General features: G+C 38.8%; 1 protein-coding gene across 10 annotated transcripts in view; it reads left to right on the top strand.

Moving 5' to 3' along the window:
• EPS8 (epidermal growth factor receptor pathway substrate 8) overlaps positions 1–13,939 on the top strand; it is a 124,825-nt gene extending 110,886 nt beyond the window's left edge. For all 10 annotated transcript variants that reach the window (XM_039708082.1, XM_039708083.1, XM_039708081.1 and 7 more), the window contains 4 exons: positions 2,149–2,386; positions 7,865–8,045; positions 9,302–9,431; positions 12,496–13,939. In XM_039708082.1, the coding sequence (XP_039564016.1) occupies positions 2,149–2,386; positions 7,865–8,045; positions 9,302–9,431; positions 12,496–12,609 (663 nt within the window). In that variant the 3' untranslated portion in view covers positions 12,610–13,939. The remainder of the gene's footprint in view (positions 1–2,148; positions 2,387–7,864; positions 8,046–9,301; positions 9,432–12,495) is intronic.
• Positions 13,940–15,557: the final 1,618 nt, after the last annotated feature.

The raw sequence follows: 15,557 nt of genomic DNA on the forward strand, positions 1-15,557 counted from the left end.
AATTGAGTTTTGGGCACTGTTTAGCAAAATGCAAAGTGTATTTTAATGTGGTTGCATTTGTAAATTTAGAGTTTGAGTGACGTTTCCAGATTAATTTCTGTTTTCACTGCAGCAAGCTGTTTTGATGAGGCTGATGATTGCAGTACAACATGTTTTTGCAGCTCCTCCAGTAACATCCATTGAAAGTTACATGGAGTTTTTAGCTCTCTCTTTTTCTGGATTCTGATTGTGGCAGTGTGCAGTGGATGTCTTGGCTTGTAACAAATCCTCTCTATCATGAAAAAGTTTTACTTTTTCTTTGTGTTTTTTTAAGGTCAAAACACACATGAAAAAGGTACATTATGGGGATAACAGCCTAGTAATTGGAATCTGTGAACAAGATAAAAGGATGTGAATATCGTTGGAAGCTTTTAGTAGCAGTGAAATTTTAAAATCCTTTGACAAGATTTTGAGTCTATCACAGTACAGCTATATATAATGAATTATGGTATATTTGCTATACACCTAGTTGGGGACTCTCTTTCCACCAAAGAGCAAGTTTCATAAGTATATTTATTCTGCTTCTTCACTTTTATATTATGCATTTCACTTTCATTGTCATTTGACAATTATAGAAGCATTAATTTTCTTACCATTGAAGCAGTAAAATGCAGAAAAGTCAATCATTATTATTTTTTTAATCTCCCCACATTGCACAAAGCAGTTAAGATGGAGGCCTTCGAACAACTAAATGCTGAGATAGAAACAAATTAACAAACAAAGAACTTTAATGGGAGATGTTTTGCAGGGATATATGTTTGATTTAGTAGCTGACTATTATGGTTTAAGGGAAAAATCATCCAAGGGAACTAAGGCTCATTTCTCAGACTTAATTGATTGGCTGGAGAATCCAATGGGATAATTTTTCTGCTGGTGTAAATGAGTATTGCTGGAATGCTTTACACTCACTAATAAATGCCTTGTCCACTGAGCTGGGGATTCCTGTACAAGGGCAGTTGCTGACATTTAAGGAAAGTTTGATTGTTGTCAGGGCAGTGATCTGCTGCTCAAATTCTGACATAGGGCTCCTGCAAATATTTCCCTGCTTGATCTGCTGTAAAACCCTCTGCCTCCAAGGGGATAGGGAGAGGTATTTCAGGAAGGAGCAATGAATCTGGGGAATGCATTCATCTCTCTTCATACCAAAGTAAGCAGACTTCTCATGACTACAAGATGAGGCATCCCTATTGAGCAAACAAACTTCAATATTGAACCTTCAAGCCATGTTAGCCCAAAATTGTGGAGAGGGAACGCTGTTAAACAGTGAGATATGAGTTTGAACTGCCTCAGAGAAAGGGGTAGCATAGGTGGCTTATGGATTTGTCTGTCTTTGATTGCTCTAGGAAAATGCAGGTGTTCTTATGTAACTGGTCCCCTTCTAAAGACAAAGGAGAAATAACTTCCCAAAGTTTTTCTTGAGACACCTGCTAGTTAGTTATTAGCAGCAACATAACTTACATGTTAGAACACTGCATGAAGTGGAGGGAGAAAGAAATAACAGCTGTGTTCCAAGAATTGTGCAGTCTGGTTCTTGCTTTTAAATCAGATTATTGCCTTGAGATGGCTTGTAATGATCATGTCAATAGCTGAAAAGGCATAGATAGGAGGAGCAGGAGCCTCTTAAATGCTGTCTGCAGTTCAAGAAACAATGCACTATGCTATCCTCAGTGACATTTATAAGTTAAAACATTAGTTGAGTTTAGGTGTGGCTGGAAGTGTTCATTTTTCAGTTTTGGGTTTGTTTGTTTTTTTTTTATAACATCTCTAAAATATACATTTTTTCACTGATGAAGTTCAATAAGTCAGAAGTTTTGAAAGGTGTTAGAAAGTGCCAGTTAATAGAAGTTTGAGATTTAAAAACAATCTCATTGATCAAATTAAGAAAGAAAGAAAGGTGTTGCAGGGAGTTTCCTTGCTGTGAGTCGGGTGTCCAGCAGAGAAACTGATGCCAAACTTTGATGCCAGATCAACTTTTGGCAAACTTTGGAAAGATGCGTGGCAAGTGAGGTGCCCTTGCGGAACAAAAGGCACCATTTGGTGCAGAGCCTGGGTTTGTCTGACATCTTGCCCAGATGTTGTTTCCTGACTGAGCCTCTCTGCCTCCTTCAGAAACAAAGGACGGACTACGTCGCGAAACAGCCCGAGCCGGCTCCCGCCACGCCCTCGCCGCCCCCCACGCCCGCTCCTGTCCCCGTGGCTGTCCCCCTGCCCCCCAGTGCCCCAGCTCCCATCCCAGTCCCCGTGCCCAAGGCGCCGGCCGCCGTCAGCCGCCAGAGCAGCACCTCCAGCGACAGCGGTGGCAGCGTGGCCCGCGACACCCAACGGCAGAAGCAAATCCCTGTGGACCGTAAGTTTGCCTCAAAATGAAAGATGAAAGGCTTTCCTCCTTTTCCTGGGTGTTTGGCTTAATTCTGAAGTACCTTAAAGTTGTGTTTCAGATGAATCTTGGTGGAAAAATTGGGGTTTAACCTTATGTTTAAAATACAGGCTTGTTATGGATGTGTGTTCTGGCCCTCGTTATAATTACCGTAATGGTAATTGGGCAAAAACACTTTACACATGTCCCATCCTAAATCACAGAATCACTCGCTTGGAAGAGACCTTTAAGATCATTGAGTCCAGCCCATGCCCTAACACCACCTCAACTCAACCCTGGCACCCAGTGCCACATCCAGGCTTTGTTAAACACACTCAGGGATGGTGACTCCGCCACCTCCCTGGGCAGCCATTCCAGAACTTTATCACCTCTTCAGTAAAAAACATTTTTCTAACATCTAACCTAAATTTCCCATGTCTGGGATCTCTAGTGGTTTTTAACTCTGGGAATGCCCATGCTGATATGCTAGCTAATGGAGCCTTTCCACCTGAACTCACTGCCGCATTACAACCTAAAATTATTTTAAAATCAGTTACGTGGTATTCACACTTCAATTCATGATCATCCATATTTCTAGGTTGTTTGCACCATTCTGAAACACATATTCAGGGCTTCAAGAACACGTGCAGGTCTGGGTGATGCACAGGAACCACATTGCAATAGTTTTGTAGAGTTACTTTACAGTTGGGCACCTTGGCGTGGTCAAAGCAGCAGCAACTGGCAGACCATGGAGCAGACTTTGGTGTCCTTGTCCCAGGAGGACACAGGAACATATTCCATACCTCCATAGCTGGAAAAACTTGGTAATGTGCATCCAACAGTGTGTGGCTGTCTTGAGAAGTTCTGATTAAAAATATGCCTTATAAATATGTCAATTGAGGCATGCTGAGGCTGCTACTTGGCATTGACTGAAAAGCAGGTAGGGTTAGAAAAGCTTGTTTAGTCAGTAATTTCTGTCCTAAATGCATTTTAGGCAATGTGATTGCTTGGCTTAGAAATAACTGAAACATGTAGGAAAGCATTTGCTACAGCTTTTAAAGTAATAGCTGTAAAAATAATGAGCTTTTTGTAGTTCAAAAGTTGACAGCTTTCCATGCTCACTGCCTTACCAGCAAATCCTGCTTCCACCTAAGGTCAGAAACTGGCACTGAGCATAATCCTTTCTGGGGAAAGGCTTCTTTGCCCCCTGTCCCCAGTGGATAATCTTGTTGGTGGAGTCTGTAGTGACATTGCCTGGTGGAGGACAAGCTCCTGCCTAAACTCTGAGCTCAGGAAAGCTCTGGGAACTTTTCCTTATATTCACCTAAGGGACTGTCTGGCTGGAAATCATAACTGAAGAACAGCCTGGCTGGAGGAAGAGGCTTCACTGCTGCTTCCCAAAGAAAGAGTTGGTTACTTAATTAAAAACAGACAAACACTTAGAAAAGGTGTGGAAAGTGAGGGTGATTTCCCTCACACACCTGCACAAAAATGAAAATTTTATTTCTGTGGAAGGACTGTGCCATAGCATTGCTGTGTCCTTGAATCCACCTTGGCCTTCTCTATCCATTCTAGATGGAAAATGAGAAGACCATTTTCCATGGCTTCAGGTACAGGTCGTGTGTGAGGTGTGAAGAGCTACTGTAGAGGCTGTGGGTCACACAGAGCTCACCCAAGCCCAGTTAATGAGCTTCAGGCAGCCCAAAACCCTCACAAAATAGGTTCCTCTTCACATATGATGGGAAACCTGTTGGTCAAGTACCCACCTGAACCAGAGAACACCACAGAACCTGCCCCAGGCCCTGCTTATTTCTGATAGTGCATCTAAGAATGGGAAAGATCTCCTATCTAACAGCTAAATATTTGTCTCTTGATACAGTCTTGGTCTAGATTAAGCATAAGTCTTTCAAAATCTGTGTAAATAGAAGGAAGACAGCAATGTTCTGTGTCTCTTCCTGCTTGGGAAAACAGCGTGTGCAAGCTTTGATAACACTGCCTAAAGGCTTTCCTCACATAACCCCTGTCAGATTTGCACAAATCACTGAGCTTGTGTCGTTGGACTTCTGACTCGCACTCAGGATGGGGGGAGAGGAGAAAACCCTACACAACAGGGCCTGAATGCTTCAAATATTAGAGAGACTTTTTCCACTTTCAACCTGAGGCTATTTTGTAAAAGAAAAAAGGAAATGGTTAAACCAACATTTTTTCTTCTTTCTGCTGTGGTGATTAAATAAATAATCCTCGGGGCCTATGTAAAGCTTGTTCTTATTTGTTTAACTGGCTAGAGATATTGATCCCTGGAGAGGTTTTGAGAGAGTGGTTTTTAACTCTGGGAATGCCCATGCTGATATGCTAGCTAATGGAGCCTTTCCACCTGAACTCACTGCCGCATTACAACCTAAAATTATTTTAAAATCAGTTACGTGGTATTCACACTTCAATTCATGATCATCCATATTTCTAGGTTGTTTGCACCATTCTGAAACACATATTCAGGGCTTCAAGAACACGTGCAGGTCTGGGTGATGCACAGGAACCACATTGCAATAGTTTTGTAGAGTTACTTTACAGTTGGGCACCTTGGCGTGGTCAAAGCAGCAGCAACTGGCAGACCATGGAGCAGACTTTGGTGTCCTTGTCCCAGGAGGACACAGGAACATATTCCATACCTCCATAGCTGGAAAAACTTGGTAATGTGCATCCAACAGTGTGTGGCTGTCTTGAGAAGTTCTGATTAAAAATATGCCTTATAAATATGTCAATTGAGGCATGCTGAGGCTGCTACTTGGCATTGACTGAAAAGCAGGTAGGGTTAGAAAAGCTTGTTTAGTCAGTAATTTCTGTCCTAAATGCATTTTAGGCAATGTGATTGCTTGGCTTAGAAATAACTGAAACATGTAGGAAAGCATTTGCTACAGCTTTTAAAGTAATAGCTGTAAAAATAATGAGCTTTTTGTAGTTCAAAAGTTGACAGCTTTCCATGCTCACTGCCTTACCAGCAAATCCTGCTTCCACCTAAGGTCAGAAACTGGCACTGAGCATAATCCTTTCTGGGGAAAGGCTTCTTTGCCCCCTGTCCCCAGTGGATAATCTTGTTGGTGGAGTCTGTAGTGACATTGCCTGGTGGAGGACAAGCTCCTGCCTAAACTCTGAGCTCAGGAAAGCTCTGGGAACTTTTCCTTATATTCACCTAAGGGACTGTCTGGCTGGAAATCATAACTGAAGAACAGCCTGGCTGGAGGAAGAGGCTTCACTGCTGCTTCCCAAAGAAAGAGTTGGTTACTTAATTAAAAACAGACAAATAAACACTTAGAAAATATGTGGAAAGTGAGGGTGATTTCCCTCACACACCTGCACAAAAATGAAAATTTTATTTCTGTGGAAGGACTGTGCCATAGCATTGCTGTGTCCTTGAATCCACCTTGGCCTTCTCTATCCATTCTAGATGGAAAATGAGAAGACCATTTTCCATGGCTTCAGGTACAGGTCGTGTGTGAGGTGTGAAGAGCTACTGTAGAGGCTGTGGGTCACACAGAGCTCACCCAAGCCCAGTTAATGAGCTTCAGGCAGCCCAAAACCCTCACAAAATAGGTTCCTCTTCACATATGATGGGAAACCTGTTGGTCAAGTACCCACCTGAACCAGAGAACACCACAGAACCTGCCCCAGGCCCTGCTTATTTCTGATAGTGCATCTAAGAATGGGAAAGATCTCCTATCTAACAGCTAAATATTTGTCTCTTGATACAGTCTTGGTCTAGATTAAGCATAAGTCTTTCAAAATCTGTGTAAATAGAAGGAAGACAGCAATGTTCTGTGTCTCTTCCTGCTTGGGAAAACAGCGTGTGCAAGCTTTGATAACACTGCCTAAAGGCTTTCCTCACATAACCCCTGTCAGATTTGCACAAATCACTGAGCTCGTGTCGTTGGACTTCTGACTCACACTCAGGATGGGGGGAGAGGAGAAAACCCTGCACAACAGGGCCTGAATGCTTCAAATATTATAATAGAGAGACTTTTTCCACTTTCAACCTGAGGGTATTTTGTAAAAGAAAAAAGGAAATGGTTAAACCAACATTTTTTCTTCTTTCTGCTGTGGTGATTAAATAAATAATCCTCGGGGCCTATGTAAAGCTTGTTCTTATTTGTTTAACTGGCTAGAGATATTGATCCCTGGAGAGGTTTTGAGAGAACCCCTGGAGAGATTCTGAGAGAATATAAAAGGAAAGTAGAGAAGGCAAAAATGTTTCTATCTTACAGGGTTTTTTCATATTGAAGATGAGTTGTTTTCATCTGTTCCTATCAGTGTAATGGGAGAAAAGGAATAGGTTTTCCATCTGAGTGCATTGAGAGGGTGGTGTAGTTACTGTTTGTGTATCAAAGTGAGAAGGTTGAATAAAGATCACTAAAAATATCTTGGCAAGGAAATCCTGAGAATTTTTGAGGTAATTGGAGTTGTTTGTCAGAGGATTTTTATAGTTGTTCCAATGTTATGGCACAGAGATTTTAACTGTGTGAAATCAGTATCTTCTCTGAGCCCAAAAGGTTATTTATACCTTACTGAATTCTACCTATTTTTGTGAAGTTATCCACAGAAATTTTTACAGCAATTTTAAACAATTCTCATTGTCATCATAATTGATCTTGTTGAAATGACTGAAAAGTATTTCAGTTTGTTGCCTGCTAATGAACAGCAACTGATCTAAATGTTTCAGACAAATGGGGGATAATGAATTCTTACAGTTTTGTTTAAAATGAAAAAATAAATAAACAACTCTTGCCCAGTTCTTGAGTCTGTGGTGAGAGCAGCTACCCCCTTCTTTTTTTATTCCTTTTTAAATGCAAAATGTGACAATGTTTCAGCTAAGCAGCCACTCCAGGCATGGAGTGAATTCAAATTTCTCAAAACCCTGTCAAAAATGCAATTGCTCCAATAGCTCATTAGATGCAAGCTGATATACGTGAGCAGCTGTGAAATATTTTGCCTGTGTTGATTTGCACTAAAAAGTTGAACTTTCAACTAAAGAACTGTTTGTGGAAAGTACTACCTTCCCACAGTGTGAGCAGTCTTACAACCTTCCTCATCATTTTCTTGTTTTCATTTCTAAACCTTCAATTCTGTTTGAAAAAAGGCATCCTATGACAATTGAATAAGCCTCCATTCCCATTTTATTCTACAACTTGGGCACTGTCACACTGATCTGCCTCTCTGTGACACCCAGTCATCTCTCCTCTCTGGGGTCTTAGTTGAGATCTGTCTGGGGCTTTTTGTTTGTTTATTTTTGCTTTGTTTTGCAAAGAGAGGATTGGTAATATTGAAATATTCCATGGGGGAAAAGGAGAGCAACAATTTAGTCAGATCTTATGAATGAATTTTTTTTTTTAAAGTTTGTGATTTAAAGTGACATAGAAGAAATTACTTGACTTTGATAAAGAGAATAACTGCTGTGAGATGTCTCTCTCTCTCTAGGCAGGAAATCCCAGATGGAGGAAGTGCAGGATGAACTTGTCCACAGGCTCACCATCGGCCGGAGCGCTGCCCAGAGGAAATTCCACGTGCCACGGCCAAACATCCCCGTGGTGAACATCACCTATGACTCCTCTCCTGAGGATGTGAAAGCCTGGCTGCAGTCCAAAGGATTCAACCCTGTGTAAGTCCCGGGGAGAATGCAACAAAAGTTCTTTGGGTTGTTTTCCTGTCAGGATGTGGCCTGACCACTTTTTAAAATCAGGCATCTCCTGAAAATCAAGAGATGCCAGCTGCACTCTTAAAACAATTAATTTGTGTGTGTATGTATATATACATATTTATATATTTATACATATATACACTTTATATATTTTTTATATACATATATGTGTATATATATATAAATGTGTGTATATATATATACACACATTTATATATATATACACAGATACATATCATATATGTGTATATATATATACACACACACACATTTATATATATATACACATAGATACATATATATATACACACACATGAATATACATCTATATATGCATCTATATACACATGTATATATAGATATATATGTGTATATATGCATATATATGTGTATATATGGAGAGATATGTGTATATATACATATATACATGTAGACACACACGTGTATATACACACATATATGGATCTATATATACACATACATACATATAAAAACACATATATATGGATATATAGATATATATAGATGTGTGTATAAATGTATTTAACATACATACATATAAAAACACATATATATGGATATATAGATATATATAGATGTGTGTATAAATGTATTTAATAAAAATATATGTCAATGTGGTTATAGAGCTACAGAACTTCTATATGTTTTACATGTATAGATTCTGTGTGTATATATATACACATGTGTGCATAGGTGTACCTAATACATATATAAAAATATACGTCAATGTGGTTATACAGCTACAGAACCTCTATATATTTTATATAGATAGATTCTGTATGTGTATATATATATATGTATAAGTGTAACTAATACATATATGAAAATATATGTCAATGTGGTTATAGAGTTACTGACCCTCTATATATTTTATATAGATAGATTCTGTATGTGTATATATATATATGTATAAGTGTAACTAATACATATATAAAAATATATGTCAATGTGGTTATAGAGTTACTGACCCTCTATATATTTTATATAGATAGATTCTGTATATAGTATATACCTATAGTGTATATATATTTTAGCCTCTACCAAAAAGTCTACTTATACACCAAATTGACTTCAGTAGTCCTGCAGCACCAAGTTTGCTCTGAATTTAGTAGCCCCAGCCAAGGCAATGTGGGATGAAGGCAGCCTTGCCAGTGTGGTTTTGCTGATTTGCTGTTTGCTCCCTTGGTGTGTCCCAGGACTGTGAACAGCCTCGGTGTGCTGACAGGAGCTCAGCTTTTCTCCCTCAATAAAGAGGAACTCAGGACTGTTTGCCCAGAAGGGTCACGAGTCTACAACCAAATCACGGTACAGAAATCTGCCTTGGAGGTATGGACAACTCTTCTCACTCATCTAATTTGGGTCACCAGTTCTGAGCCTGCAGAATTAGATAACTCCTTCTGTGAGGCAGGTGGATTTTCCTTAGTTCCCATCACATTGATAATCATTCTTTTCACCTGAGTTATTTGTTATTAATTCATTGGGACAGCATCATCAAAACACCAGGTGAGATCATCCCCACTTCTAAAGGGGTCCAGAAACATTAGAAACAGCACTCAAAATTAAGAGGTTTTGTGGTGTAGCAGACTGCAAGACGACAAAATCAGCCAAAAAGGGCTTTGGGGAAAACAACAGGGGAGTAAAATGCATCTTTTCCTGCTTCTTGCTTTGCCTGATGCTTCGACAAACACATACTCCCAATAATTTTGGTGGTGATAGGTGAGTTTTGTTTTATCTTTGCAGAGGATTTGATTTATAGGGCTTGAGAAATTGGTGGGGTGAGACCACTGCTGTTTTCAGGTCAAACACTGGGGCACCTGCACTGGGGGAAAAACACACTGGACACTGCTGGCAGAGTTTCTGAGCCAAGTATTCTCTTTTCCTGCTTCTTGCTTTGCCTGATGCTTGGACAAACACATACTCCCAACAATTTTGGTGGTGATAGGTGTGTTTTATTTTATCTTTGCAGAGGATTTGATTTATCGGGCTTGAGAAATTGGTAGGGTGAGACCACTGCTGTTTTCAGGTCAAACACTGGGGCACCTGCACTGAGGGAAAAACACACTGGACACTGCTAGCAGAGTTTCTGAGCCAAGGATCAAGTATTCGGTCTCTGTATTTATTGCTCTGCAGCATTATGCTTTAATTAAAGCAGTGTTGTTTCTTAAACACCTTAAGCTTGTATCCAGAGCTGTACTGAGGACAATTCTTGCCAATTGTATACCAGTAAAATTGGAGATGCACCTACATTTTTTTTAAATTGCTGTGGCAAGTGGAGAAATGATGTAAATGTGAGATCAACCCAACTGAGAAGTTATATTCTCCACATCCTATTTAGAAGAAAATCTTGAAGAGGTTTAAAATACTTTCCTCTCCTTAAGCTGGGAATGTCTCACTTGAATTATTTTAACCATTAGCTACCAGGCATATTTTTAAAGACAGGCTTATGATGATGCATATTTTATACTTTACATGATCAGTGGATTTCACCTTTTCTCTGTTTCTAACACTTAAAACTGTTTTATTCCCTTCTTCAAGCCCTATTTTCCAGTTAAAGGAAGGGAGAAATGTTTCACCTTTACTCTTAGGAATAGAAATCACTACAGTCCAGAGCAATCCATCATTTTCTAGTGAAGATATATTTCTATTCTTCAACTTTTTTGCATGTCATCCATCTGATTTCAGTGTCCTGAGATGGAAGTTGTTTTGTAGTGGAATTTGGTCTGAAAAGCAGAGATGCACTGGGTTGGAGGGGTCTTTTGCCCCAGTTAGGCCTCACTCTACAGGAAACTTAAAAATCCAAACTTGTCTAATAAATACCCTACAAGAGTTAATTAGCAGCTACTTAGAGTCTAACAAGGTAATTGTTTTTTAGTAGTGTTTTTTTGTTGGGGAATAGGAAATTGAAATGTTTATTTCTGCTTTAGTTTTTTGAGGTTGAGTTTCAGAATTCATGCAATTCCTGATGGCTTCAGCCTGTTGTTTGCTGAATTATGTCATCAAAGGAAGTTGAACCATCCTTTCTCTCCCTATAATAATATTATAATATAATGCATTTCAGGCTCATCAGTCCTGTTGTCATTGATGCTATCAGGAAAGCAAATTCTTTCAGCTTGGGCTGCTCAGTTATTCTCAGAAAAACATTTGTACATGACCTCTGATGAAGTACATTGTTGGGCATCTGCTGATGGTTTTTTATGCATGAACTTAGGAATGGGTGCTGCAATTCTGTATCTGAAACCAAGAGAGCAAGGACAAGATTAATTAAGACAAGTAAAGCTGCTCCCTCAATTTCAGAGTCAATTCTAGGCTCCCTGCTTTGCCCTTCCACTCCGGGAGAGGAGAGCAATGTTATTTTAAGTAGGAGGAGCACTGTAGTTAATTAAGAAATTGTCTCATTCTTTGTGGCACCAGGTACTACATTTTAATGGATATAATGACTAAATCTATATGAAATTTTATGAAATTATTAGGATGCATTTTCAGAGTTCACAATCAACTGCAGGATTTTCCCCTTAACAGTCCTGGGATTTGTTTTATAAATTTCAGAACCAGTTTCTGCTTCCTTATTCAGAGGGTATTTAGGAAGCTGATTTTGAAGTTTTGGAGGTCATGTCATGGCCAGATAGTAGAGTAGCAGATATGCTCTTGGTTTACAATCCCCTAGTTTTGTTCATGCACACTTTGGGAAGTTCTGCTGTAGTGAACAGAAGTCCTGACCTTGCTAATAATTTTATTTATGTTGAAAAGCAGCTGGTACAGCAGACCTGGTTTTCAGTCTTAAAAGACGATTTAAAGCCTTGTCCTCGCAATATTCCATTGTTGCTAATATTGTAGTATGGTCCAATTTTGATGAGTGTGCTCTAAATTTGAAACCTGTGTTTCTGAGCTGCAAATCCCTCATGGTGTGTGAGCCTGAGACTGAATCCTTACTTGGGTCTTGCCTATGCAATCCCATGTGCATGTGTGAGCTTTTAAACCCATCAAGGATTTATTTTCAGGTTTTAAATTTTTTAATTTTTAGGGTTTTTTTCTGGATTTTAATTATAAATATTATTGCCCCAATGTTTAAGTGTAGAATCCTAACAAACTTATTAAACTTTAACTCTGCTTTTACTGAAGCCATATTTTATGAATCCACTAAATATCCAACATAATAAAATATCCAACATAACTAAATATCCATGTGGGAATTATAGAAGCTCAACAATGATGAAATATGCTTTTAATAGTCTGCAGATTTTTTTTCTGCTCTATATTTAAGTGTAGTGTAAATACTTTTCTGTTGGATTGGCAAGGTGAGTTTGTTCAAACAACTGTCTTAATAAAATATTGGCAGAGGAATTTCAGCACCTGTCAAAGCCACAAGTAAACTCTTCTCTTTTGTTTACAGGCTAGCAGTGGTAGTTCAGAACTGCAAGAAATTATGAGAAGACGGCAAGAAAAAATCAGTGCAGCTGCCACAGATTCAGGTGTGGAGTCCTTTGATGAAGGAAGCAGCCACTAAATGTGTTTCCTCTTTTCTTTAATTCCATTGTCCATAGCATTAAACCATCCAGCTTTGCTTTAGGAAGCAGTGAAGGGGAATGTCTTATTGTATTGTAAATGTAACTAGCCAACATGAAGAAAATTTACAGTAGTCTTCAGAGAAGTACCTGCTGCTGGCTCCTCATCATGAGAAATGAACAGATGAGAAATGCAGTGGAGATTCCTGACAGGTGAAAATATTGGTACATGATTCATTTACTACCCAGAGATGAGTCTTGGCTTTATGGAATTAACATGACAGATAAATTGGAGCACGTCTTTGTTGGTGATTCATCTGAGGGAAGCTGAGCCAGCAATAAAAAAGCACTTGAACCCTTCAGTAATAATAAGATTCTGAATCCCACTCTTGCTGTAGTGTGCAATTATGTCCTTTTTGGCTCAGTCTTTCTTGTCAGGCATTTGGCTGCAGGATGTTTACTTAAGTTGTCGACTCCAGCAAATGTGGAGGAAATGTTTAGGGAATGAACAGCAGCCCAACAGAGACTGAATCTTTCCTGCATCACTCCCAAGGTGTTTTATTACTAATGATGCTGTTTATAGCAAAATAATATTCTGTACATTGATTTTATCCGTATTTCACCTGTGATGAACTATAATATTGCACAAAGAAAGAGTACCTAGAAAATAGTAACACAACCCAGCTCAAAGAGGTGATGAGATCTGCTGTAGCCATGCAACAACTCACAGTATATTTTTCTTCAAAATATAATTGCATTTTTTTTTGTCTGTAACTTAACCCATCCGAAAGAACAGTGTATAATCTAGACTTCTCTGTGTGTTGATCCCAGATATCAGTTTTTCCTCATGCAAAAAGCCTTTGTAATTTCCTTTATAAATGTAATCTTTTGGAAAAGCGGATTCCTGAAGGTAAAACAGAAAAAAAAGAAAAGAAAAGAAAAGAGAAACATCCCTTCCAGAAAATGCTATTTTTGGAGATGCAATGATTTTTGTCACAAAATGTTCTGTTTCATATGGTCATGTGATTTTATATATAATATATGTATTATATATAATATATAATATCACTTAATTTAGACAAATTTAATCATCTAGTTTGATTAAGTTTCATAGTGCCTTTTTCACATGAATCAGCTTAAAGTCTGCAATAAACAGTATTTCTTGTCCGTTAAATTATTGTATCTTTGTGGCTACAAAGACAGTATTGAAATAAGAAAGTAATCTCGATTTTTGCCATTAGTTTGCTTTTCCTCTGCGTACAAGGGAAAAAAAAAAATCTATTCATTTTTCACAAATGAAAAATTAAAATCTTAATAAAGGTGTTAGTGCCATTTATTGTAAATGTCCTCGCAAACACTACTTCTGTGTGGTTGGTTGTGTGTCCATGTATGTTTTTACATTTGATATATATTCTTTATGCCTGTCTGCATAAACATGGCCTTATTCAGAAATGGGTCTAGGAGTGATAAATCCCATTACCTGCAAGTGCAGGAGGAGGAACCTTTTTAAAAGGTCTTTGAAACTCCTATTTAGAACTTGAAGTCCCTGCCTTTTCTCACGGAAGGATGTCTAATTCTATAAAAAGCACTCTGGTGGTAACCTGCACCTCTACTCCTCTGATAATTACCAAAATAGGGAGCCAATATTTATCCTCTCTGCTGGCTTTTATTTCAGCATTCAGCACTTGGTTTGCTTTTGCCTAGAAAGAGGCACCAGCTCTGGGACCTCCCAGACTTTGTGAGGTTTGGCACTCAGTGTCGGAGGGAGAACTCATGTTCTTTGAGAGAAAAGAGGTGGCTTCACAACAGTTTGGGATTTTTTTTTGGAGCTGCGTTTCTGGTTTTTTTTGGAGCTGATGTTTAGAAAGTGCCAGACAAGTCTGAACATGGTCAGCATGCTCAGAGGCACCCTGAAGTGTACTTGGGGAGAAAAGAGGAAACTCCTTCCACACACTGAATAAGCAGAACCCTCTTGGGGGTTGCTGGGTTGGTTCGTGTCTTTTTTTCACAGTTTCTAAACTACTAATGAATTAAAAAACAAGTCCTCCTTGAGTTGTATTTAGCCTTTAAACTAACCATTATGATTTCTGTGTTACAGTCTGGGAAATGTGCATGGTGTTGAGGCAAATATTCCCCCACCTGCTGGAATTTCCTCGTGCTTTTAAGCACTGCAGGGAGCATCACCCTTATGCTGCTGTGCAGTTTTTGAATTTTTATTTTGTTGGCAGTCATAAGAAATCAGAAGGAGATCTCACTTGGGGTTCCTCAAATGAAAATGAAATGTTTTCTTCAAAATATTCCATGGTTAAAACAAAACCAATAGTAAAACACAGTGCTTCATTCAAAATGTTTTCTCTAGGATTTGAGCAGTGAGGCTTATTTTTTCAATAATAATATTTTAGAAGGATGTGATATGTCTTTTGATTTTTTAAAATGCCAAAATCAGTGCCTTATTAGACATTTGATAAGTGGGAGTAATTTACCATTTTTCTGCCATCAATCTCCCTTTCTAACTGGATGGAGGGAGGGGTTTTTAGCAGCCTGTGTGCACTCAGCAGTTCCATGCTTTCAAAGCACAAACCTTTTAACACCAGCAAGGCACTTCTTCCCACTTCTTTAGGCTTCTGGTTCCCTTGGGACACCATGGGGAGAGCAAACCACTGTGAAACCACACAAAATTAATTCAGAAAGAACACTTCTAGCCAATATTGATGGGTGGAGCACTTTACTTACCATCTAGAAAGTCAAATGTTAAGCAGAGCTTTGCTCAGACAAACTGTGGTCTCTGAGATTTTATACAAACTTTCATTGCTCCAAAGCATTGTAATGTATAAAAATTGATATTTATTGTTTGTTAGGTTTTTGTTTTGAGTGGGGTTAAGGAAATAAGTGCATGACTGATATGTGCAGAAATAAATGGTTTATGAAGCAGTAGAGATTTCACATCCAA

This window comes from Passer montanus, unplaced genomic scaffold, assembly GCF_014805655.1.
Source record: "Passer montanus isolate IOZ18808 unplaced genomic scaffold, ASM1480565v1 scaffold20, whole genome shotgun sequence".
Classification (NCBI taxonomy): domain Eukaryota; kingdom Metazoa; phylum Chordata; class Aves; order Passeriformes; family Passeridae; genus Passer; species Passer montanus.